Here is a 25,476-nt window from a genome sequence, read left to right as displayed (position 1 = left end):
TCCAATCATGATTCTTATCTTCTTCAATGTCAATGTGCGTATGTATTCTTTTAATCATAATAATAGAGTAAAATAATATATATAATAATAATAATAATGTCCAAATCTGATCCAATCATGATTCTTATCTTCTTCAATGTCAATGTGCGTATGTATTCTTTTAATCATAATAATAGAGTAAAATAATATATATAATAATAATAATAATGTCCAAATCTGATCCAATCATGATTCTTATCTTCTTCAATGTCAATGTGCGTATGTATTCTTTTAATCATAATAATAGAGTAAAATAATATATATAATAATAATAATAATGTCCAAATCTGATCCAATCATGATTCTTATCTTCTTCAATGTCAATGTGCGTATGTATTCTTTTAATCATAATAATAGAGTAAAATAATATATATAATAATAATAATAAATACAGGAAAATAATACAGGTAATAATAAATAGAGTAAAATAATAAATGCAATAATAATACAGTAGAGTCTCACTTATCCAACACTCGCTTATCCAACGTTCTGGATTATCCAACGCATTTTTGTAGTCAATGTTTTCAATACATCGTGATATTTTGGTGCTAAATTCATAAATACAATAATTACAACATAATATTGCTGCGTATTGAACTACTTTTTCTGTAAAATTTGTTGTCTAACATGATGTTTTGGTGCTTAATTTGTAAAATCATAACCTAATTTGATGTGTAATAGGCTTTACCTTAATCCCTCCTTATTATCCAACATATTTGCTTATCCAACGTTCTGCCGGCCCGTTTATGTTGGATAAGTGAGACTCTACTGTAATATCAGAGTGAAATATTAAATGTATTATTAATAATAATAAAAAGAGTAAAATAAATGTAATAGTAGCAACAATAATAGAGAAAAATAATAAATGTAATAATACCAATAATAATAGAGAAAAATAATAAATGTACCATATATTCTCGAGTATAAGCTGACCCAAATATAAGCTAACCAGGACTGTAAATAAACTGTATTTATTAATAAACTGTATTTATTAATAATAATAAATACAGTAGTGTCTCACTTATCCAACACTTGCTTATCCAACATTCTGGATTAATCATAATAATAGAGTAAAATAATATATATAATAATAATAATAAATACAGGAAAATAATACAAGTAATAATAAATAGAGTAAAATAATAAATGCAATAATAATAATAATATCAGAGTGAAATATTAAATGTATTATTAATAATAATAAAAAGAGTAAAATAAATGTAATAGTAGCAACAATAATAGAGAAAAATAATAAATGCAATAATACCAATAATAATAGAGAAAAATAATAAATGTACCATATATTCTCAAGTATAAGCTGACCCAAATATAAGCTAACCAGGACTGTAAATAAACTGTATTTATTAATAATAATAAATACAGTAGTGTCTCACTTATCCAACACTTGCTTATCCAACATTCTGGATTAATCATAATAATAGAGTAAAATAATATATATAATAATAATAATAAATACAGGAAAATAATACAAGTAATAATAAATAGGGTAAAATAATAAATGCAATAATAATAATATCAGAGTGAAATATTAAATGTATTATTAATAATAATAAAAAGAGTAAAATAAATGTAATACAGTAGAGTCTCACTTATCCAACATAAACGGGCCGGCAGAATGTTGGATAAGCGAATATGTTGGATAATAAGGAGGCATTAAGGAAAAGCCTATTAAATATCAAATTAGGTTATGATTTTACAAATGAAGCACCAAAACATCATGTTAGACAACAAATTTGGCAGGAAAAGTAGTTCAATATGCAGTAATACTATGTAGTAATTACTGTATTTATGAATTTAGCACTAAAATATCATGATATATTGAAAACATTGACTACAAAAATGCGTTGGATAATCCAGAACGTTGGATAAGCGAGTGTTGGATAAGTGAGACTCTACTGTAGTAGCAACAATAATAGAGAAAAATAATAAATGTAATAATACCAATAATAATAGAGAAAAATAATAAATGTACCATATATTCTCGAGTATAAGCTGACCCAAATATAAGCTAACCAGGACTGTAAATAAACTGTATTTATTAATAATAATAAATACAGTAGTGTCTCACTTATCCAAGCCTCGCTTATCCAAGCCTCTGGATAATCCAAGCCGTTTTTGTAGTCAATGTTTCCAATATATCGTGATATTTTGGTGCTAAATTCGTAAATACAGTCATTACAACATAACATTACTGCGTAGTTTAGGACAGGCATGGGCCAACTTCGGCCCTCCCTCCGGGTGTTTTGGACTGCAACTCCCACCATTCCTAACCGCCTACCGGCGGTTAGGAATGGTGGGAGTTGCAGTCCAAAACACCTGGAGGGGCCAAGTTTGCCCCGGGACCCTAAAACCGACGGCACATACCTGTTTGTACTTGCGGTAACATCGCTGGATGACCGCGGCCGCCATCTCCTGCTGCTCCTTCAGCCGCCGGCCCTGGAACGAGACCAAAGGGTGATGCTGCAGCTAAAAAGGCCAATGCGATTCTAGGCGGCATCAAGTATATTGCGTCAAGGTGGAGGGAAGCCATAATCTATGCCACTCTGAGACCTGAGATTAGGACTCAATGGAACAATGGATTCAAATATAGTATATACTGTATATCAGGGGTCCCCAAACTAAGGCCCTCCGAGGTCATTGACCCGGCCCCCGCCCTCAGTTTTATAATATAATATATTGTATATACATATAATATTGATAATAATATTATAATGTAACTAGCTGTGCCCGGCCACGCGTTGCTGTGGCAAAGTGGTGGTGGTATTGGTTAAAAATTGTTGTGTAATTTTTATTTGACGTTATTTGCATTTTTTTTATTAATTTTATTGTGTTATATTTTTATTTATTATATTTTATTATTTTCTTGTATTATTTTTAGTTATTTTCTGTTATTATAGTATTTTATTGTATTATTTTTTTTAGTGTTTTTTATTATTTTTTATTGGGTTGCTAGGAGACCAAGTTGGAGGAGCTTAGCCTTCTAACTGGCAGCAATTGGATAAAAGCAATTATTCTTCTCTCTCTCTAATTAGGACTTTATTTTTCTTTTCTTTTTGTTGTATCAACCTAGAGGCGTGGATGATGGGTTGTGTTGTCAAATTTCGAGGTTGGGGGGCCTGTAGTTTTGTTGTTTTGTGGGTCGCCGTGATGCCATCACTCTTTTATATATATAGATACAATATAACACTAATAATAATACCATATAATAATATTAATTATATATTCTATATTACACATAATATTACTAATAATATTACAGTATAGTGGTATAGTTCAATATAGTAATATATAATGCTGATATTGTGCTATGCTAATAATATAATATTTTGTATGTACATATAATATTGATAATAATATTATAATGTAATACAATATAACACTAATAATAATACCATATAATAATATTAATTATATATTCTATATTACATATAATATTACTAATAATATTACAGTATAGTGGTATAGTTCAATATAGTAATATATAATGCTGATATTGTGCTATGCTAATAATATAATATTTTGTATGTACATATAATATTGATAATAATATTATAATGTAATACAACATAACACTAATAATAATACCATATAATAATATTAATTATATATTCTATATTACACATAATATTACTAATAATATTACAGTATAGTGGTATAGTTCAATGTAGTAATATATAATGCTGATATTGTGCTATGCTAATAATATAATATATTGTATGTACATATAATATTGATAATAATATTATAATGTAATACAATATAACACTAATAATAATGCCATATAATAATATTAATTATATATTCTATATTACACATAATATTACTAATAATATTACAGTATAGTGGTATAGTTCAATATAGTAATATATAATGCTAATATTGTGCTATGCTAATAATATAATATTTTGTATGTACATATAATATTGATAATAATATTATAATGTAATACAACATAACACTAATAATAATACCATATAATAATATTGATTATATATTCTATATTACACATAATATTACTAATAATATTACAGTATAGTGGTATAGTTCAATGTAGTAATATATAATGCTAATATTGTGCTATGCTAATAATATAATATATTGTATGTACATATAATATTGATAATAATATTATAATGTAATACAATATAACACTAATAATAATGCCATATAATAATATTAATTATATATTCTATATTACACATAATATTACTAATAATATTACAGTATAGTGGTATAGTTCAATATAGTAATATATAATGCTAATATTGTGCTATGCTAATAATATAATATATTGTATGTACATATAATTTGTAAGCCACTCTGAGTCCCCTTTGGGGTGAGAAGGGTGTGATACAAATGTAGTAAATTAATGCAGTAAATAATAAATAAATAGATAAATAAATTTTAGATTTAGGTTCACCCAAACTCTGAAATGACTGGAAGGCACACAACAACAACAACAACAACAACAACAACCCTAATTAACTTGACTATCTCATTGGCCAGAAGCAGGCCCACACTTCCCATTGAAATCCTGATAAATGTATGTTGGTTAAATTTGTTTTTATTTTTAAATATTGTATTGTTATTTCATTGTACTTGTTGTTGTTGTTTTTGCACTGTAAATAAGACATATGCAGTGTGCATCAGAATTTGTTTGTATTCTCTTTCAAATGATAATCTGGCCCCTCAACAGTCAAAAGGATTAAAAAGTTTAAGGATTAAAAAGCTTAAAAGGTTTGAGGATCCCTGCTGTATATACTCAAGTATAAGCCAAGTTTTTCAGCCCTTTTTTAAGACTGAAAAAAAAATCCCTCCTCGGCTTATACTCGGGTGAGGGTCCTGGTGGGCTTATATTCAGGTCGGCTTATACACAAATATTTATGGTATATTTATCTTCTCTATTATTATTGCTATTGTTTTATTTATTATTTTACTCTATGAATTATTATTATTACATGTATTATTTTACTCTATTATTGTTGTCACTTTTACATTTATTTTACTCTATTTTTATTATTATTAACACATTTATTATTTTACTCTATTTATTATTATTATTACATTTATTATTTTACTCTATTATTGTTGTCACTTTTACATTTATTTTACTCTATTTTTATTATTATTAACACATTTATTATTTTACTCTATTTATTATTACATTTATTATTTCACTGCATTTATTATTATTATTATTACATTTATCATTTCCCTCTATTATTATTATTAAAAGGATACATAAGCACATTTACATTGAAGAAGATGAAAATAATGATTTAATCAGAGTTGAACAGTCATATCTTAAATGACAGTTTGATGTAAAGATTCAAAAACATTTAAACTACTGAGGCCTCAATTAATGTAATTTTATTAGTACCTCAGCTTATACTGGAGTCAATGTTTTCCCTGTTTTTTTGTGATAAAATTAGGTGGCTCGGCTTATATTCAGGTCGGCTTATACTCAAGTATATACAGTAATTATTATTATCATTATCGTTGTGTTGTTGTTGTTATTTTTATTATTATTATTATTATTATTATTATTATTATTATTATTATTATTATTACGGTACTGTCTTGTCATCTGTTTGGGATGCTTTTTCTTTTTGTGCCAGGAGTGACTTAAGAAACTGCAAGTCACTTCTGGTGTTGAGAGAATCGGCTGTCTGCAAGGATGTTGCCAAGGGGACGTTTTGATGTTTTGACCATCCTTGTGGGAGGGAGGCTTCTCTCACATTCCCGTATGGAGCTGGAGCTGACAGAGGGAGCTCATCCACGCTCTCCCCGGGCTGGATTCAAACCGGCAACCTTCAGGTCAGCAGCCCTGCCGGCACAAGGGTTGAACCCAGTGCGCCAACTGGGGGGCTCCTTTGGGATGCCTTGACAGTGCTTTTCCTGTATGGCAGGGGGTTGGACTGGATAGCCCATGTGGTCTCTTCCAACTTATTATTATTATTATTATTATTATTATTATTATTATTATTATTTTATTATGACACAGCAAACAAGATAGATAAGCTGGATTTCGTTTCGCAAAACCACAAGTCGAACATTTCCCAAGTGTCTAGGACTGTGTGATGTATTTTCAGATGATGCTGCAGATCCCAGTAGGGTGGCCTTTTGCAGTTGGCAGATAGTGATTTTGTCAATGTCTATTGTTTCCAAATGCCGGCTGAGATCTTTTGGCACGGCACCCAGTGTGCCCATCACCACCGGGACCACCTGCACTGGTTTCTGCCAGAGTCTTTGAAGTTCAATCTTGAGGTCCTGAGAGCGGCTGAGTTTTTCCTGTTTTTTTTCTTCAATGCGACTGTCACCTGGGATGGCAAAATCAATGATCCAAACCTTTTTCCTTTCCACAACTGTGATGTCTGGTGTGTTGTGTTCCAGAACTTTGTCAGTCTGGATTCGGAAGTCCCACAGTATCTTTGCGTGCTCATTTTCCAATACTTTTGCAGGTTTGTGATCCCACCAGTTCTTTGCTGCTGGGAGGTGGTACTTGAGGCATAAGTTCCAATGAATCATTTGGGCCGCATAGTTGTGCCTCTGTTTGTAGTCTGTCTGTGCGATTTTCTTACAGCAGCTGAGGATATGATCAATGGTTTCGTCGGTTTCCTTGCACAGTCTGCATTTTGGGTCATCAGCTGATTTTTCGATCTTGGCCTGAATTGCCTTTGTCCTGATGTCTTGCTCCTGGGCTGCAAGGATCAGGCCTTCTGTCTCCTTCTTCAGGGTCCCATTCGTGAGCCAGAGCCAGGTCTTCTATTATTATTATTATTATTGTTATTATTATTATTAATGGCCTTTGTTCTGATGTCTTGCTCCTGGGCTGCAAGGATCAGGCCTTCTGTCTCCTTCTTCAGGGTCCCATTCGTGAGCCAGAGCCAGGTCTTCTATTATTATTACTATTATTATTATTATTATTATTAATGGCCTTTGTTCTGATGTCTTGCTCCTGGGCTGCAAGGATCAGGCCTTCTGTCTCCTTCTTCAGGGTCCCATTCGTGAGCCAGAGCCAGGTCTTCTATTATTATTATTATTATTGTTATTATTATTATTAATGGCCTTTGTTCTGATGTCTTGCTCCTGGGCTGCAAGGATCAGGCCTTCTGTCTCCTTCTTCAGGGTCCCATTCGTGAGCCAGAGCCAGGTCTTCTCCTTATCAGCTTTTCCTTCAATTTTGTCAAGGAACTTTCCATGCAAGGTTTTGTTGTGCTGGCTGTCAGCTCTAGTTTGTAGTGCGGTTTTCTTGTATTGGTTTTTTGTCTGCTGTGCTTTGAGGAGTTTCTGATTTTTGACTTATTATTATTATTATTATTATTCTGTGATTGACTGATTCTGCTTTGGCCAGGCCTCCCCGGGCAGCCTTGGGTCCCCCCCCCACCCCGTGGTTCCACGAGAGCCCCCCGCGAGGCCCACCTTGTACTTGCGGAAGGCGGTCTGGATGATCTTGGCGGCCTCGTAGAGCTCCCGCTGCTCGTGGTCGGAGAGGGTGAGCAGGGCGAAGTCGCTCTCCATCTTGCCGTTGGCCGAGGCGTTGAGGAACTCTGCCCAGCTGGCGGCCGAGGGGGGCGGGGGCAGGCGCTCCAGGGAGAGCTCCCCCAGGGGAGGCGGCAGCAGCAGTGGGCTCAGGCGTGAGGAGGGGGCCGGCGGGGGCAGCGGGGAGGACGGCAGCGAGGGGGACGACGAGGAGGACGAGGCCGAGGCCAGGGAGCTGCAGCAGAGACAGACACAGAGAGAGAGAGATGTCGTACCCCGCAATACCCCGTAACTCTGGCCCGGGCGTGCACGACCCCGCCGGCCCCCCCGGGTACCGTCTCTGGGCGGCGCCGGAGAGCTGGTCCACGTTCTCCAGGTAGCTGGCCAGCCAGGACATGGTCTCGCTCAGGCCCAGGTTGGAGGGCCGCTCCCGCAGAGGGGCCTCGGCCGAGGCAAAGTCCTCCTGCTTGATCCGCTCCGGAGTGGCCTCGATGATCTGCTTGGCCAGCGTGATCATGTCCACCTGCGCAGGCGAGAAGGAAGGCCACACGGCTCATATTGTCGCACCTCAGGGTAGCTGCACCTTGCTACATACACCAAACTGCACACAGGTAATAGTCTTTTCAGTTTATTAGAAAATAGAAGATTAAAAGTTCTTTAAAAGCAAAAGTAAAGTTCCAAAAGTTCGTTACAAAATAAAGCCTTAGGGAATAATCCAAGAAATCGCAAGGAATAAACAAAGTCCCATTAGAGCATGACAAAGTCCCAGGATCATGAACACATAGGCTGCAAGATAATCCAGGAAAACGAGAGCTTGCTTCCTGGCTGAACAAAAGCTGCTCCAAACACATTGCTTTAATACCCTTTGCAAAGCATGAAGGCATTTCTCTGGCCTCTAACCTCCCTCTTGTTTGCAACTCTCACACTCCTCCGAACCCTGAATTCCAAACGATCAGCTCGATCTAGGGAACCTGTCTCATCAAGGTCTACCTGCTCGTTAGTTTGCTGAGCCTCATTATCAGACTGAGAAGTGTCCTCCTTTTCCAAGTCCATTTGCACCTGGCTAGTTTCAGTATCATCAACATCATTCCTTGCTGTGGGAAAATGAACTTGCACTCTCCGTTCCTCATCTTCTACAACAGGAACATTTTGAACCTGATTGTGAACCTGAATCCTATCATCCTCATCAGAGTCAATCTGAGGTTCCAGCTGAGTCACATATGCAGGAAGGAAGGAGAGTGGACAACAGCAAGGGAGGAGGCCTGGCTCTAGGGCAGGCGTAGGCAAACGTCACCCCTCCGAGTGTTTTCCCATGCCTGCATTACACTATGCAATACAATTTTTGTTCCTGGGTTATAATAAATGTCATTCCCTAACTCGTGTTGGTGAAATTGTTTTGGATATAGTGTGAAATTGTGCTTAGAGTTTAAAGCTGTGTATGTAATCCAGTAGTGCAATGGTTAAATGCATAGAGTGGGCATGCATTGCTAGAGAGTAGCAGTTGGACATATGTCATGTTAGAGATAAGACTGGAATGTGTGAGAGTACTCCTGAAGCGGTCTTTGAAGTAGTCGGATGTAGAACTGCTGTTGTCTGGCATGCTGCGTAAATAAACTGTATATATCTGCAATAAAGTTTAAGCCGCTGTTTACAGCTGAAAACTGAGGAGTCTGAAGTTCCTGTGCGATCTGAGCCACTGCCAGATTCATCGGGAGAGGAATTGAGACTGAGGGAGGTGATTTGTCTCAATCAACCAATTCTTGACACAGGTTATGGGCCCAGCACGCTTCTGCTATGCGATGAGGCTAATGAGGGCAATTAGCTACAGCAAGATTTACGGCTGGTGATGATCGATTGGTACCCTGGACTACAGAAGGCTGCAGATTGTTTGTGACTGCCAATCTGCTACTGAAGGAGATCATAAACACATGGGGAAAGTTCATTCAACTGCAAACACTTTGTCTCTGTTGGATTGATATCTTGCTATGGCATGTTTTGCTCTAGTATTCCAATGAATATCTCATCATCAGGTCTCAAACTATTCAACATAGCTTCTGCCAGGAAAACAAAGTTTCTGGAGTAGAACAACCACTTTGCAAGCAAGGACCGCCCAATGAAACAGGAAGTCACACTTTCAAACCAGGATCAGAACATTTTTCAAATTTTGGTACATAGTGTTATCGTTTTTAGGTGGAGGAAAAAGGGGGAAGGCAGCTTTAATAGAGGCCGGATGGCCATCTGTTGGGAGGGCTTTGACTGTGCTTCTCCTGCCTAGCCGAAGCAGGTTGGACTAGGTGGCCCTCTTTGGAGGTCTCTTCCAATAAAGTGGGATAAAAATATAATAATAATAATAATAATAATAATAATATAATCCTAGAGTTGGAAAGGACCCTTCAACTGATTGACTGCGCAGGAAATACCATACGTGAAATTTCACAGAGACCACAATGAAATAATAATAGATAATAATAATAATGCAGTCCTAGAGTTGGAAGGGATGCTTCAAAGGCCATCTAGTACAAGAGCTTTCTAAGAAATTCTGATCAGACTGCGCAAGAAATACAATATGTGCAATTACACAGAGACTACGATGAAGAAAATAATAATAATAATAATAATAATAATAATAATAATAATAATGAAATCCTAGAGTTGGAAGGGATGCTTCAAAGGCCATCTAGTACAAGAGCTTTCTAAGAAATTCTGATCAGACTGCGCAAGAAATACAATATGTGCAATTACACAGAGACTACGATGAAGAAAATAATAATAATAATAATAATAATAATAATAATAATGAAATCCTAGAGTTGGAAGGGATGCTTCAAAGGCCATCTAGTACAAGAGCTTTCTAAGAAATTCTGATCAGACTGCGCAAGAAATACAATATGTGCAATTACACAGAGACTACGATGAAGAAAATAATAATAATAATAATAATAATAATAATAATAATAATAATGCAATCCTAGAGTTGGAAGGGATGCTTCAAAGGCCATCTAGTACAAGAGCTTTCTAAGAGATTCTGATCGGAACTGTGCAGGAAATACCATATGTGCTATTTCACAGAGACCATGATGAAGAAAAATAAATATAATAATGATAACAACAAAATAACAACAATAATAGTGCAATCCTAGAGTTGGAAGGGACCCTTCAAAGGCCATCTAGTACAAGAGCTTTCTAAGAGATTGTGATCTCACTGCGCAAGAAATACAATATGTGCAATTTCACAGAGACCACGATGAAGAAAAATAAATATAATAATAATAGTGAAATCCTAGAGTTGGAAGGGATACTTCAAAGGTCATCTAGTCCAACCCGCTGCCCTTCAGGAAAAGCACAATCAAGGCACCCCCAACAGATGGCCATGCGGCCTCTACTTCAAAGCCTCCAAGGAAAGAGCTTCAACCAGACTCTGAAGCAGAGAGTTCCACTGCTGAACAGCTCTTCTTACAGTCAGGAAGTTCTTCCTAAGGTTCAGGTGGGATCTCCTTTCCTGCCATTTGAACCCACCCACGGCTCCACACATCAGCAGGAAGAAGAGCAATCCCCGGACCCCGTCTCCTCACCTGCAGGACGTCGGTGGCCGGCAGGTACTCCTCGTTCTCGACGTTCTCGGCATAGCTCAGCAGCTCCGGCTCCATCTCCGGCGGAGGCCCGGCTGCGTGTCCGGAGGGAGGGGTGCCCCCCTCGTCGCAGTCCATGAAGAAGGGGGGCGCGGGGTGGGGCCCCTCCCGCAGGTACCACCCGGCCAGGCCCCCCTCCTCTCCCGGGCAGACGTCCATGGCTCCCTCGGCCTCCTCTTCGGGACTGTAGGCCGGAGACTCTCGCTGCGTTGAACCGCTGGAGTAGGCCGAAGTGACCGAGACGGAGCCCTCCGAGAGTTCGGACGGAGAGGAGACACTGCTGGCCGTGCTCAGACCTACGAGGAAGGAGAGAGTACGGAAGGAGAGGCATAAGAAGGATCCGAGGGGTTATAGACAGGTGATTGCACTGAGCATGTTCAGACTCAGAACTCCATTTTGTACTCAGTCTGCTTTACACCTCAGTGGAGGTGGATGTGTATCTGCTATCACCTCAGTGGGAAGGAGAGGCATAAGAAGGATCCGAGGGGTTATAGACAGGTGATTGCACTGGGCATGTTCAGACTCAGAACTCCATTTTGTACTCAGTCTGCTTTACACCTCAGTGGAGGTGGATGTGTATCTGCTATCACCTCAGTGGGAAGGAGAGGCATAAGAAGGATCCGAGGGGTTATAGACATGTGATTGCACTGAGCATGTTCAGACTCAGAACTCCATTTTGTACTAAGTCTGCTTTACACCTCAGTGGAGGTGGATGTGTATCTGCTATCACCTCAGTGGGAAGGAGAGGCATAAGAAGGATCCGAGGGGTTATAGACAGGTGATTGCACTGAGCATGTTCAGACTCAGAACTCCATTTTGTACTCAGTCTGCTTTACACCTCAGTGGAGGTGGATGTGTATCTGCTATCACCTCAGTGGGAAGGAGAGGCATAAGAAGGATCCGAGGGGTTATAGATAGGTGATTGCACTGGGCATGTTCAGACTCAGAACTCCATTTTGTACTCAGTCTGCTTTACACCTCAGTGGAGGTGGATGTGTATCTGCTATCACCTCAGTGGGAAGGAGAGGCATAAGAAGGATCCGAGGGGTTATAGACAGGTGATTGCACTGGGCATGTTCAGACTCAGAACTCCATTTTGTACTCAGTCTGCTTTACACCTCAGTGGAGGTGGATGTGTATCTGCTATCACCTCAGTGGGAAGGAGAGGCATAAGAAGGATCCGAGGGGTTATAGACAGGTGATTGCACTGAGCATGTTCAGACTCAGAACTCCATTTTGTAGTCAGTCGGCTTTACACCTCAGTGGAGGTGGATGTGTATCTGCTATCACCTCAGTGGGAAGGAGAGGCATAAGAAGGATCCGAGGGGTTATAGACAGGTGATTGCACTGAGCATGTTCAGACTCAGAACTCCATTTTGTACTCAGTCTGCTTTACACCTCAGTGGAGGTGGATGTGTATCTGCTATCACCTCAGTGGGAAGGAGAGGCATAAGAAGGATCCGAGGGGTTATAGACAGGTGATTGCACTGAGCATGTTCAGACTCAGAACTCCATTTTGTAGTCAGTCGGCTTTACACATGATGTTTTGGTACCTAATCTGTAAAATAATAGCCTAATTTGATGTTTAATAGGCTTTTCCTTAAAGCCTCCTTATTATCCAACATATTCGCTTATCCAACGTTCTGTCGGCCCGTTTATGTTGGATAAGTGAGACTCTACTGTATTATTATTATTATTATTATTATAACTGCAACAACAGTTTCAGCTTCAAAGAAACAACCATCTTCTGCTAGGTACATATATTTTTGTAGTGACATGTCTTTGTCCCTGGCAGTTTCAGACGCATGGTCCTTCAGTCTAACAACTAAGCAACCTGTGTGCCATGACACGAACGCTGGTGAGTCTCACAAGTTCAGAGAGCCAGGGTGCAGTTGTTTTACAATATGAAACACCTGGAGGGCTGAATTATGGAACCATGGGGTTTTTTTTTTCCAATGCTCTCCCCATGCGTTTGCGCCGCATATACTGACCTGTATCCGGGCTGGCCGAGAGTGGGGAGGGGATGTGGAGGGCTTCCACCATCCGCCGGGGCCCCGTCGCGCAGGCCTTGTTGTGGTTGGCCCCGTCCTCCTCCTCCTCCTCCTCGTCTTCGTCCTCCTCCCGCGCTTCCTCTCTTTCCTGTTCTTTTTCCTCTTCCTCTTCCTGCTGCCGCTGCAGCTCCTCCAGGCGGGAGGCCAGCCGGACGTGACCCCGGGACCGGGCCACCGAGAGGGGCAGGCGGCCCAAGGAGTCCGGGATGGAGAGCGCCGCCCGGTTCCAGCGGAAGAGCAGCTGCGCCGCCTCCAGGTGCCCCAGCGCACAGGCCCACATCTGCAAGGCATGCGCGGCAATGGGATCGGGGAGTCGGAAGGAAGCCCAGAGGGCATCCAGTCCAGCCCCCTCCTGCCATTATGCAGGGAAAGCAACATCAAAACACCCCGAGAGAGCCCCATCCAGTCTCAATAATAATAATAATAATAATAATAATAATAATAATAATAATAATAATAGAATCCTAAAGTTGGACCTCTAAAGGCCATCTAGTCCATCCCCCTTCTGCCATTAGGCAGGGAAAGCAACATCAAAACACCCCGAGAGAGCCCCATCCAGTCTCAATAATAATAATAATAATAATAATCATAATAATCATAATAAAATCCTAAAGTTGGACCTCTAAAGGCCATCTAGTCCATCCCCCTTCTGCCATTAGGCAGGGAAAGCACCATCAAAACACCCCGAGAGAGCCCCATCCAGTCTCAATAATAATAATAATAATAATAATAATAATAATAATAAAATCCTAAAGTTGGACCTCTAAAGGTCATCTAGTCCATCCCCCTTCTGCCATTAGGCAGGAAAAGCACCATCAAAACACCCCGAGAGAGCCCCATCCAGTCTCAATAATAATAATAATAATAATAATAATAATAATAATAGAATCCTAAAGTTGGACCTCTAAAGGTCATCTAGTCCATCCCCCTTCTGCCATCAGGCAGGAAAAGCAACATCAAAACACCCCGAGAGAGCCCCATCCAGTCTCAATAATAATAATAATAATAATAATAGAATCCTAAAGTTGGACCTCTAAAGGCCATCTAGTCCATCCCCCTTCTGCCATCAGGCAGGAAAAGCAACATCAAAACACCCCGAGAGAGCCCCATCCAGTCTCAATAATAATAATAATAATAATAATAGAATCCTAAAGTTGGACCTCTAAAGGTCATCTAGTCCATCCCCCTTCTGCCATCAGGCAGGAAAAGCAACATCAAAACACCCCGAGAGAGCCCCATCCAGTCTCAATAATAATAATAATAATAATAATAGAATCCTAAAGTTGGACCTCTAAAGGCCATCTAGTCCAGCCCCCTTCTGCCATCAGGCAGGAAAAGCAACATCAAAACACCCCGAGAGAGCCCCATCCAGTCTCAATAATAATAATAATAATAATAATAATAATAATAATAATAATAATCCCAGCAGCAAAGAACTGGTGGGATCACAAACCTGCAAAAGCATTGGAAAATGAACATGCAAAGATACTGTGGGACTTCCGAATCCAGACTGACAAAGTTCTGGAACACAACACACCAAACATCACAGTTGTGGAAAAGAACGAGGTTTGGATCATTGATGTTGCCATCCCAGGTGACAGTCGCATAGATGAAAAACAACAGGAAAAACTCAGCCGCTCTCAGGACCTCAAGATTGAACTTCAAAGACTCTGGCAGAAACCAGTGCAGGTGGTCCCGGTGGTGATGGGCACACTGGGTGCCGTGCCAAAAGATCTCAGCCGGCATTTGGAAACAATAGACATTGACAAAATCACCATCTGCCAACTGCAAAAGGCCACCCTACTGGGATCTGCACGCATCATCCGAAAATACATCACACAGTCCTAGACACTTGGGAAGTGTTCGACTTGTGATTTTGTGAAACGAAGTCCAGCATGTCTATCTTGTTTGCTGTGTCATAATAAAATAATAATAATAATAATAATAATAATAATAATAATAATAATAATAATAGAATCCTAAAGTTGGACCTCTAAAGGCCATCTAGTCCATTCCCCTTCTGCCATTAGGCAGGAAAAGCACCATCAAAGCTCCCCTGACAGATGGCCATCCAGTCTCAATAACAACAACAACAACAACAACAACAGAATCCTAGAGTTGGAACAACAACAACAACAACAACAACAACAAAAACAACAGAATCCTAGAGTTGGAAGAACCCCCAACGGCCATCTAGTCCAGCCCCCTTCTGCCATGCAGGAAAAGCACAATCAAAGCACCCCTGACAGAGGGCCATCCAACTTCCATAATAATAATAATAATAATAATAATAATAATAATAATAATAATTGGTCAGCAAAGAATACACACAAAGGGTCAGAAAAGTTCAATGGAGGCAACACCATCAAGGCCATAAACACCTGGGCCATACCTGTCATAAGATATACTGCTGGCATCATAAACTGGACACAGATGGAACTGGACAATTTGGACAGAAAAACAAGAAAACTCATGACCATCCATCATTCCCTGCACCCTCGCAGTGATGTTGACCGGCTATATCTGCCTAGAAGATCAGGGGGCAGAGGACTCTTACAAGTAAAGCAAGCAGTCAAAGAAGAAGAACATGCCCTGGCAGAAGATGTCAAGCAAAGTGAAGAACCTGCTTTGATTGAAGTCAAAAATCAGAAACTCCTCAAAGCACAGCAGACAAAAAACCAGTACAAGAAAACCGCACTACAAACTAGAGCTGACAGCTGGCACAACAAAACACTGCATGGAAAGTTCCTTGAGAAAATTGAAGGAAAAGCTGACAAGGAGAAGACCAGCCGGCATTTGGAAACAATAGACATTGACAAAATCATGATCTGCCAACTGCAAAAGGCCACCCGACTGGGATCTGCACGCATCATCCGAAAATACATCACACAGTCCTAGACACTTGGGAAGTGTTCGACTTGTGATTTTGTGAAACGAAGTCCAGCATATCTATCTTGTTTGCTGTGTCATAATAATAATAATAATAATAATAATAATAATAATAATAATAATAATAGAATCATAGAGTTGGGATCTCCAAAGGCCATCTAGTCCAGCCCCCTTCTGACATGCAGGAAAAGCAGAATCAAGGCTCCCTCGACAGAGGGCCAATCAGCCTCGATAATAATCATCATCATCATCATCATTCATCATAATAGAATTCTAGGGCCATCCAGCCATAACAACAACAACAGAATCCTAGAATTGAAAGAGTTCACCAAAAGCCATCTAGTCCAGCCCCCTTCTGCCACGTAGGAAAAACACAATCAATGCTCCCCACACAAATGGCCAGCCAGTATCCGCATTAATAATAATAATAATAATAATAATAATAATAATAGAATCCTAAAGTTAGGACCTCTAAAGGCCATCTAGTCCAGCCCCCTTCTGCCACGTAGGAAAAGCACAATCAATGCTCCCCACACAAATGGCCAGCCAGTATCCATATTAATAATAATAATAATAATAATAATAATAATAATAATAATAATAATAGAATCCTAGAGTTTGAAGAACCCCCAATGGCCATCTAGTCCAGCCCCCTTCTGCCATGCAGGAAAAGCACAATCAAAGCACCCCTGACAGAGGGCCATCCAACTTCCGTAATAATAATAATAATAATAATAATAATAATAATAATAATAATAATAATAATGGAATCATGGAACTGGAAGGGACCTCCAAAGGCCATCTAGTCCAACCCCCTTCTGTCATGCAGGAAAACCACAATCAAAGCTCCCCTAACAGAGGGCCATCCAGTCTCAATAATAAAATTAATAATAATAAAAATAGAATCCTAGAGTTGGGACCTCCAAAGGCCATCTAGTCTAAGCTCCTTCTGCCATTGTGCAGGAAAAGCACAATCAAAGCTCCCCCGACAGCCTTGATAATCATCATCATCATCATTCATCATCATAATAGAAATCTAGGGCCATAACAATAACAACAACAGCAACAACAACAACAGAATCCTAGAATTGAAAGAGTCCACCAAAGGCCATCTAGTCCAACCCCCTTCTGCCATTGTGCAGGAAAAGCACAACCAAAGCTCCCCTGATAGGGCCACCCAGACTCCGTAATACTACTACAACTACTATTACTACTACTACTACTACTACTTTTTTTTTCGTGTCAGGAGCAACCGGAGTTGCTTCTGGAGTGAGAGAATTGGCCGTCTGCAAGGACGTTGCCCAGGGGACGTCCGGATGTTTTTGATGTTTTTACCATCCTAGTGGGAGGCTTCTCTCATGTCCCCGCATGGAGCTGGAGCTGACAGAGGGAGCTCATCTGCGCTCTCCCCGGGTGGGATTCGAACCTGGCAGCTTTCAGGTCAGCAACCCAACCTTCAAGTCACTTAGTCCACTACGCCATCTGGGGGCTCCACTACTACTACTACTACTACTAATAATAATAATAGTTTCCCCAATTTGCTCCCTTCCATTGTTGACCGAGATCCTCCCACTCTGCTCCTCAATGAGGACTAACGGGATGGGCGAATCCAGCCTGGACGAGGGCTCTTACCAAAGGGGTGCAGGAGAAATGGTCCACGTTGAGCGGGTCCACCTCTTGCTCCAGGTCCAGGCTCTGGACGTTGAGGTTCCTGGGGAGAGAAGGAGAAACCAGGTTGCTTTGCGACTGCAATTCCCAAAGACTTTGCAAAACGGGGACTAATTTGAGCGATGAGAGTCTGCTCTCACCTCAGCCCAGGCATCTAAAGATTTACTTGCTGTTTCCTAGGGCATTGGATCCTATCTTGATTATTGCATTTACTGTATATACTCAAATATAAGCCTAGTTTTTCAGCCCTTTTTTTAAGACTGAAAAAGCCCCCCTCGGCTTATACTCGGGTGAGGGTCCTGGTTGGCTTATATTTGGGTCAGCTTATACTCGAGAAGATAGGGTACATTTATTGTTTTTCTCTTTTATTATTGGTAATATTACATTTATTATTTTTTCTCTATTACAGTAGAGTCTCACTTATCCAACACTCACTTATCCAACATTCTGGATTATCCAACGCATTTTTGTAGTCAATGTTTTCAATACATCGTGATATTTTGGTGCTAAATTCGTAAATACAGTAATTACTACATAGCATTACTGTGTATTGAACTACTTTTTCTGTCAACTTTGTTGTATAACATGAAGTTTTGGTGCTTAATTTGTAAAATCATAATTTTATTTGATGTTTAATAGGCTTTTCCTTAATCTCTCCTTATTATCCAACATATTCGCTTATCCAACGTTCTGCCGGCCCGTTTACGTTGGATAAGCGAGACTCTACTGTATTATTGGTATTAATACATTTATTATTTTTCTCTATTTTTATTGGTATTATTACATTTATTATTTTCTGTATTATTGTTGCTACTATTACATTTATTTTACTCTATTTTTATTATTAATAATACATTTATTAATTCACTCTGATCTTATTATTATTGCATTTATTATTTTTCTCTATTATTATTGGTATTATTACAGTTATTATTTTTCTCTATTATTGTTGTTACTATTACATTTATTTTATTCTATTTTTATTATAAATAATAATATATTTATTATTTCACTCTGATCTTATTATTATAATATTTATTATTTTACTATTTATTACTACATGTATTATTTTCCTGTATTTTTTATTATTATTATTATTATTATTATTATTACAACTGTTATTTTACTCTATTGTTTTTATTATTATTAATAATACATTTATTATTTCACTCTGATCTTATTATTATTATATTTATTATTTTACGCTATTTATTACTACATGTAATATTTTACTCTATTTATTATTATTAGTATTATTATTATTATTACACATATTATTTTACTCTATTATAATTAAAAGGCTACATTGAAGAAGATGAGAATAATGATTTAATCAGAGTTGGACAAGCTTATCTTAAATTAGAGCTTTATGTAAATATTCAAAAACATTTAACCTACTGATGCTTCAAGTGATGTAATTTTATTGTTATCTGTTTTTATTTCTGAAATTTCTCACCCTCAACTTATACTGGAGTCAATGTTTTCTCAGGGTTTTTTTTGGTGGTAAAATTAGGTGCCTCGGCTTATATTCGGGTCAGCTTATATTCGAGAACATAGGGTATGTTACTGCTTATTTTTGTCTCTTGAGAGCATAATATAAATATGTTAAGGGAGATTAGATGTTTTTGGGCAACTAAAATAACACTTCTGAAACTCTTTTGTGTGTGTGTGTGTGTGTATAGAGAGAGAGTGCATTGGCATATCTTTGTCCCTATCAGTTCAAAGACATCTAGGTACATCAGTCTAACAACTGAGAAACCTGATTGCCTTGCATGAATGCCATTTTCCCAAAAGGTTATGACTCTAACAGGTCATTGTGTTGTCGAACATTTCATGGCCAGAATCACTGGGATGTTGTGAGTTTTCTGGGCTGTATGGCCACGTTCCAGAGGTTTCTCAAACATGGCCATGCAGCCCAGAAAACTCACAACAACTCACTAACAGGTCATGTTTTTACCAAAAGGTTATGTGTTAGGGTTATGTTTTCCGTGGGACTCACCGCCACCGGATGAGGGCCTGGATGAGGCGGGTGTAGCCTTGGGCGGCGGCCAGGTGCAGGAGGGTCATGCCGCGGAAGCTGACGTGGTGGACCAGCGTGGCCCCTGCCCGCAGCCAGCAGGGCTGGGCCATCATCTTCTCACACAGGGCCACGATCCGGTCCTCGAAGGAGTCCGAGGCAGCCTGGAACGGGAGGAGAAGGTGGAACTCGTATGAACCCACGTTGTTCCTCTGGGTGTTTTGGACTCCAACTCGACCTTTACTAACAGCCTCAGGCCCCTTCCTTTTCCCACTAAGGCCCGACCAAGAACTCATGAAGTCATCGATTTGACACCTGGGCAAACTGTGGCTCTCCTGCCGGGTGTTTTGGACTCCAACTCGGCCATTACTAACAGCCTCAGGCCCCTTCCTTTTCCCACTAAGGCCCGACCAAGAACTCATGAAGTCATCGATTTGACACCTGGGCAAACTGTGGCTCTCCTGCCGGGTGTTTTGGACTCCAACTCGGCCTTTACTAACAGCCTCAGGCCCCTTCCTTTTCCCACTAAGGCCCGACCAAGAACTCATGAAGTCATCGATTTGACACCTGGGCAAACTGTGGCTCTCCTGCCGGGTGTTTTGGACTCCAACTCGGCCTTTACTAACAGCCTCAGGCCCCTTCCTTTTCCCACTAAGGCCCGACCAAGAACTCATGAAGTCATCGATTTGACACCTGGGCAAACTGTGGCTCTCCTGCCGGGTGTTTTGGACTCCAACTCGGCCTTTACTAACAGCCTCAGGCCCCTTCCTTTTCCCACTAAGGCCCGACCAAGAACTCATGAAGTCATCGATTTGACACCTGGGCAAACTGTGGCTCTCCTGCCGGGTGTTTTGGACTCCAACTCGGCCTTTACTAACAGCCTCAGGCCCCTTCCTTTTCCCACTAAGGCCCGACCAAGAACTCATGAAGTCATCGATTTGACACCTGGGCAAACTGTGGCTCTCCTGCCGGGTGTTTTGGACTCCAACTCGGCCTTTACTAACAGCCTCAGGCCCCTTCCTTTTCCCACTAAGGCCCGACCAAGAACTCATGAAGTCATCGATTTGACACCTGGGCAAACTGTGGCTCTCCTGCCGGGTGTTTTGGACTCCAACTCGGCCTTTACTAACAGCCTCAGGCCCCTTCCTTTTCCCACTAAGGCCCGACCAAGAACTCATGAAGTCATCGATTTGACACCTGGGCAAACTGTGGCTCTCCTGCCGGGTGTTTTGGACTCCAACTCGGCCTTTACTAACAGCCTCAGGCCCCTTCCTTTTCCCACTAAGGCCCGACCAAGAACTCATGAAGTCATCGATTTGACACCTGGGCAAACTGTGGCTCTCCTGCCGGGTGTTTTGGACTCCAACTCGGCCTTTACTAACAGCCTCAGGCCCCTTCCTTTTCCCACTAAGGCCCGACCAAGAACTCATGAAGTCATCGATTTGACACCTGGGCAAACTGTGGCTCTCCTGCCGGGTGTTTTGGACTCCAACTCGGCCTTTACTAACAGCCTCAGGCCCCTTCCTTTTCCCACTAAGGCCCGACCAAGAACTCATGAAGTCATGACTTTGACACCTGGGCAAACTGTGGCTCTCCCGTCGGGTGTTTTGGACTCCAACTCGGCCTTTACTAACAGCCTCAGGCCCCTTCCTTTTCCCACTAAGGCCCGACCAAGAACTCATGAAGTCATCGATTTGACACCTGGGCAAACTGTGGCTCTCCTGCCGGGTGTTTTGGACTCCAACTCGGCCTTTACTAACAGCCTCAGGCCCCTTCCTTTTCCCACTAAGGCCCGACCAAGAACTCATGAAGTCATGACTTTGACACCTGGGCAAACTGTGGCTCTCCCGTCGGGTGTTTTGGACTCCAACTCGGCCATTACTAACAGCCTCAGGCCCCTTCCTTTTCCCACTAAGGCCCGACCAAGAACTCATGAAGTCATGACTTTGACACCTGGGCAAACTGTGGCTCTCCTGCCGGGTGTTTTGGACTCCAACTCGGCCTTTACTAACAGCCTCAGGCCCCTTCCTTTTCCCACTAAGGCCCGAGCAAGAACTCATGAAGTCATCGATTTGACACCTGGGCAAACTGTGGCTCTCCTGCCGGGTGTTTTGGACTCCAACTCGGCCTTTACTAACAGCCTCAGGCCCCTTCCTTTTCCCACTAAGGCCCGACCAAGAACTCATGAAGTCATCGATTTGACACCTGGGCAAACTGTGGCTCTCCTGCCGGGTGTTTTGGACTCCAACTCGGCCTTTACTAACAGCCTCAGGCCCCTTCCTTTTCCCACTAAGGCCCGACCAAGAACTCATGAAGTCATCGATTTGACACCTGGGCAAACTGTGGCTCTCCTGCCGGGTGTTTTGGACTCCAACTCGGCCTTTACTAACAGCCTCAGGCCCCTTCCTTTTCCCACTAAGGCCCGACCAAGAACTCATGAAGTCATCGATTTGACACCTGGGCAAACTGTGGCTCTCCTGCCGGGTGTTTTGGACTCCAACTCGGCCTTTACTAACAGCCTCAGGCCCCTTCCTTTTCCCACTAAGGCCCGACCAAGAACTCATGAAGTCATCGATTTGACACCTGGGCAAACTGTGGCTCTCCTGCCGGGTGTTTTGGACTCCAACTCGGCCTTTACTAACAGCCTCAGGCCCCTTCCTTTTCCCACTAAGGCCCGACCAAGAACTCATGAAGTCATCGATTTGACACCTGGGCAAACTGTGGCTCTCCTGCCGGGTGTTTTGGACTCCAACTCGGCCTTTACTAACAGCCTCAGGCCCCTTCCTTTTCCCACTAAGGCCCGACCAAGAACTCATGAAGTCATCGATTTGACACCTGGGCAAACTGTGGCTCTCCTGCCGGGTGTTTTGGACTCCAACTCGGCCTTTACTAACAGCCTCAGGCCCCTTCCTTTTCCCACTAAGGCCCGACCAAGAACTCATGAAGTCATGACTTTGACACCTGGGCAAACTGTGGCTCTCCCGTCGGGTGTTTTGGACTCCAACTCGGCCTTTACTAACAGCCTCAGGCCCCTTCCTTTTCCCACTAAGGCCCGACCAAGAACTCATGAAGTCATCGATTTGACACCTGGGCAAACTGTGGCTCTCCTGCCGGGTGTTTTGGACTCCAACTCGGCCTTTACTAACAGCCTCAGGCCCCTTCCTTTTCCCACTAAGGCCCGACCAAGAACTCATGAAGTCATGACTTTGACACCTGGGCAAACTGTGGCTCTCCCGTCGGGTGTTTTGGACTCCAACTCGGCCATTACTAACAGCCTCAGGCCCCTTCCTTTTCCCACTAAGGCCCGACCAAGAACTCATGAAGTCATGACTTTGACACCTGGGCAAACTGTGGCTCTCCCGTCGGGTGTTTTGGACTCCAGCTCGGCCTTTACTAACAGCCTCAGGCCCTTGCCTTTTCCCACTAAGGCCCGACCAAGAACTCATGAAGTCATGACTTTGACACCTGGGCCAACTGTGGCTCTCCCGTCGGGTGTTTTGGACTCCAGCTCAGCCTTTACTAACAGCCTCAGGCCCCTTCCTTTTCCCACTAAGGCCCGACCAAGAACTCATGAAGTCATGACTTTGACACCTGGGCCAACTGTGGCTCTCCCGCCAGGTGTTTTGGACTCCAACTCGGCCTTTACTAACAGCCTCAGGCCCCTTCCTTTTCCCACTAAGGCCCGACCAAGAACTCATGAAGTCATGACTTTGACACTGGGCCAACTGTGGCTCTCCCGCCAGGTGTTTTGGACTCCAACTCGGCCTTTACTAACAGCCTCAGGCCCCTTCCTTTTCCCACTAAGGCCCGACCAAGAACTCATGAAGTCATGACTTTGACACCTGGGCCAACTGTGGCTCTCCCGTCGGGTGTTTTGGACTCCAGCTCGGCCTTTACTAACAGCCTCAGGCCCCTTCCTTTTCCCACTAAGGCCCGACCAAGAACTCATGAAGTCATGACTTTGACACCTGGGCCAACTGTGGCTCTCCCGTCGGGTGTTTTGGACTCCAACTCGGCCATTACTAACAGCCTCAGGCCCCTTCCTTTTCCCACTAAGGCCCGACCAAGAACTCATGAAGTCATGACTTTGACACCTGGGCAAACTGTGGCTCTCCCGTCGGGTGTTTTGGACTCCAACTCGGCCTTTACTAACAGCCTCAGGCCCCTTCCTTTTCCCACTAAGGCCCGACCAAGAACTCATGAAGTCATCGATTTGACACCTGGGCAAACTGTGGCTCTCCTGCCGGGTGTTTTGGACTCCAACTCGGCCTTTACTAACAGCCTCAGGCCCCTTCCTTTTCCCACTAAGGCCCGACCAAGAACTCATGAAGTCATGACTTTGACACCTGGGCAAACTGTGGCTCTCCCGCCGGGTGTTTTGGACTCCAGCTCGGCCATTACTCACAGCCTCAGGCCCCTTCCTTTTCCCACTAAGGCCCGACCAAGAACTCATGAAGTCATGACTTTGACACCTGGGCAAACTGTGGCTCTCCCGTCGGGTGTTTTGGACTCCAGCTCGGCCATTACTCACAGCCTCAGGCCCCTTCCTTTTCCCACTAAGGCCCGACCAAGAACTCATGAAGTCATGACTTTGACACCTGGGCAAACTGTGGCTCTCCCGTCGGGTGTTTTGGACTCCAGCTTGGCCATTGCTAACAGCCTCAGGCCCCTTCCTTTTCCCACTAAGGCCCGACCAAGAACTCATGAAGTCATGACTTTGACACCTGGGCAAACTGTGGCTCTCCCGTCGGGTGTTTTGGACTCCAGCTCGGCCATTGCTAACAGCCTCAGGCCCCTTCCTTTTCCCACTAAGGCCTGACCAAGAACTCATGAAGTCATGACTTTGACACCTGGGCAAACTGTGGCTCTCCCGCCGGGTGTTTTGGACTCCAACTCGGCCATTACTAACAGCCTCAGGCCCCTTCCTTTTCCCACTAAGGCCCGACCAAGAACTCATGAAGTCATGACTTTGACACCTGGGCCAACTGTGGCCCTCCCGCCGGGTGTTTTGGACTCCAACTCGGCCTTTACTAACAGCCTCAGGCCCTTTCCTTTTCCCCCTCGGGCCCGACCAAGAACTCATGAAGTCATGACTTTGACACCTGGGCAAACTGTGGCTCTCCCGTCGGGTGTTTTGGACTCCAGCTCGGCCATTGCTAACAGCCTCAGGCCCCTTCCTTTTCCCACTAAGGCCTGACCAAGAACTCATGAAGTCATGACTTTGACACCTGGGCAAACTGTGGCTCTCCCGCCGGGTGTTTTGGACTCCAACTCGGCCATTACTAACAGCCTCAGGCCCCTTCCTTTTCCCACTAAGGCCCGACCAAGAACTCATGAAGTCATGACTTTGACACCTGGGCCAACTGTGGCCCTCCCGCCGGGTGTTTTGGACTCCAACTCGGCCTTTACTAACAGCCTCAGGCCCTTTCCTTTTCCCCCTCGGGCCCGACCAAGAACTCATGAAGTCATCGATTTGACACCTGGGCAAACTGTGGCTCTCCCGCCGGGTGTTTTGGACTCCAGCTCGGCCATTACTAACAGCCTCAGGCCCCTTCCTTTTCCCCCTCGGGCGCGACCAAGAACTCATGAAGTAATTGCTTTGACACCTGGGCCAACTGTGGCTCTCCCGCCGGGTGTTTTGGACTCCAACTCGGCCATTACTAACAGCCTCAGGCCCCTT

The 25,476-nt window shown here is 42.4% G+C and overlaps 1 protein-coding gene across 2 annotated transcripts in view; it reads right to left on the bottom strand.

Annotated features, from left to right (window-relative positions):
• camta2 (calmodulin binding transcription activator 2) overlaps positions 1–25,476 on the bottom strand; it is a 142,564-nt gene that overhangs the window by 16,166 nt on the left and 100,922 nt on the right. For both annotated transcript variants that reach the window (XM_062957599.1, XM_062957600.1), the window contains exons 13-19: positions 19,779–19,960; positions 17,744–17,822; positions 13,163–13,502; positions 11,115–11,467; positions 7,878–8,065; positions 7,483–7,777; positions 2,425–2,496 (exon numbers count right to left, since the gene is read on the bottom strand). In XM_062957599.1, the coding sequence (XP_062813669.1) occupies positions 2,425–2,496; positions 7,483–7,777; positions 7,878–8,065; positions 11,115–11,467; positions 13,163–13,502; positions 17,744–17,822; positions 19,779–19,960 (1,509 nt within the window). The remainder of the gene's footprint in view (positions 1–2,424; positions 2,497–7,482; positions 7,778–7,877; positions 8,066–11,114; positions 11,468–13,162; positions 13,503–17,743; positions 17,823–19,778; positions 19,961–25,476) is intronic.

The sequence above is a fragment of the Anolis carolinensis genome, chromosome 6, assembly GCF_035594765.1.
Source record: "Anolis carolinensis isolate JA03-04 chromosome 6, rAnoCar3.1.pri, whole genome shotgun sequence".
NCBI lineage: Eukaryota > Metazoa > Chordata > Lepidosauria > Squamata > Dactyloidae > Anolis > Anolis carolinensis.
The sequence above is the reverse complement of the archived record's forward strand: the minus strand, read 5'-3'. Positions and strand labels throughout refer to the sequence as shown.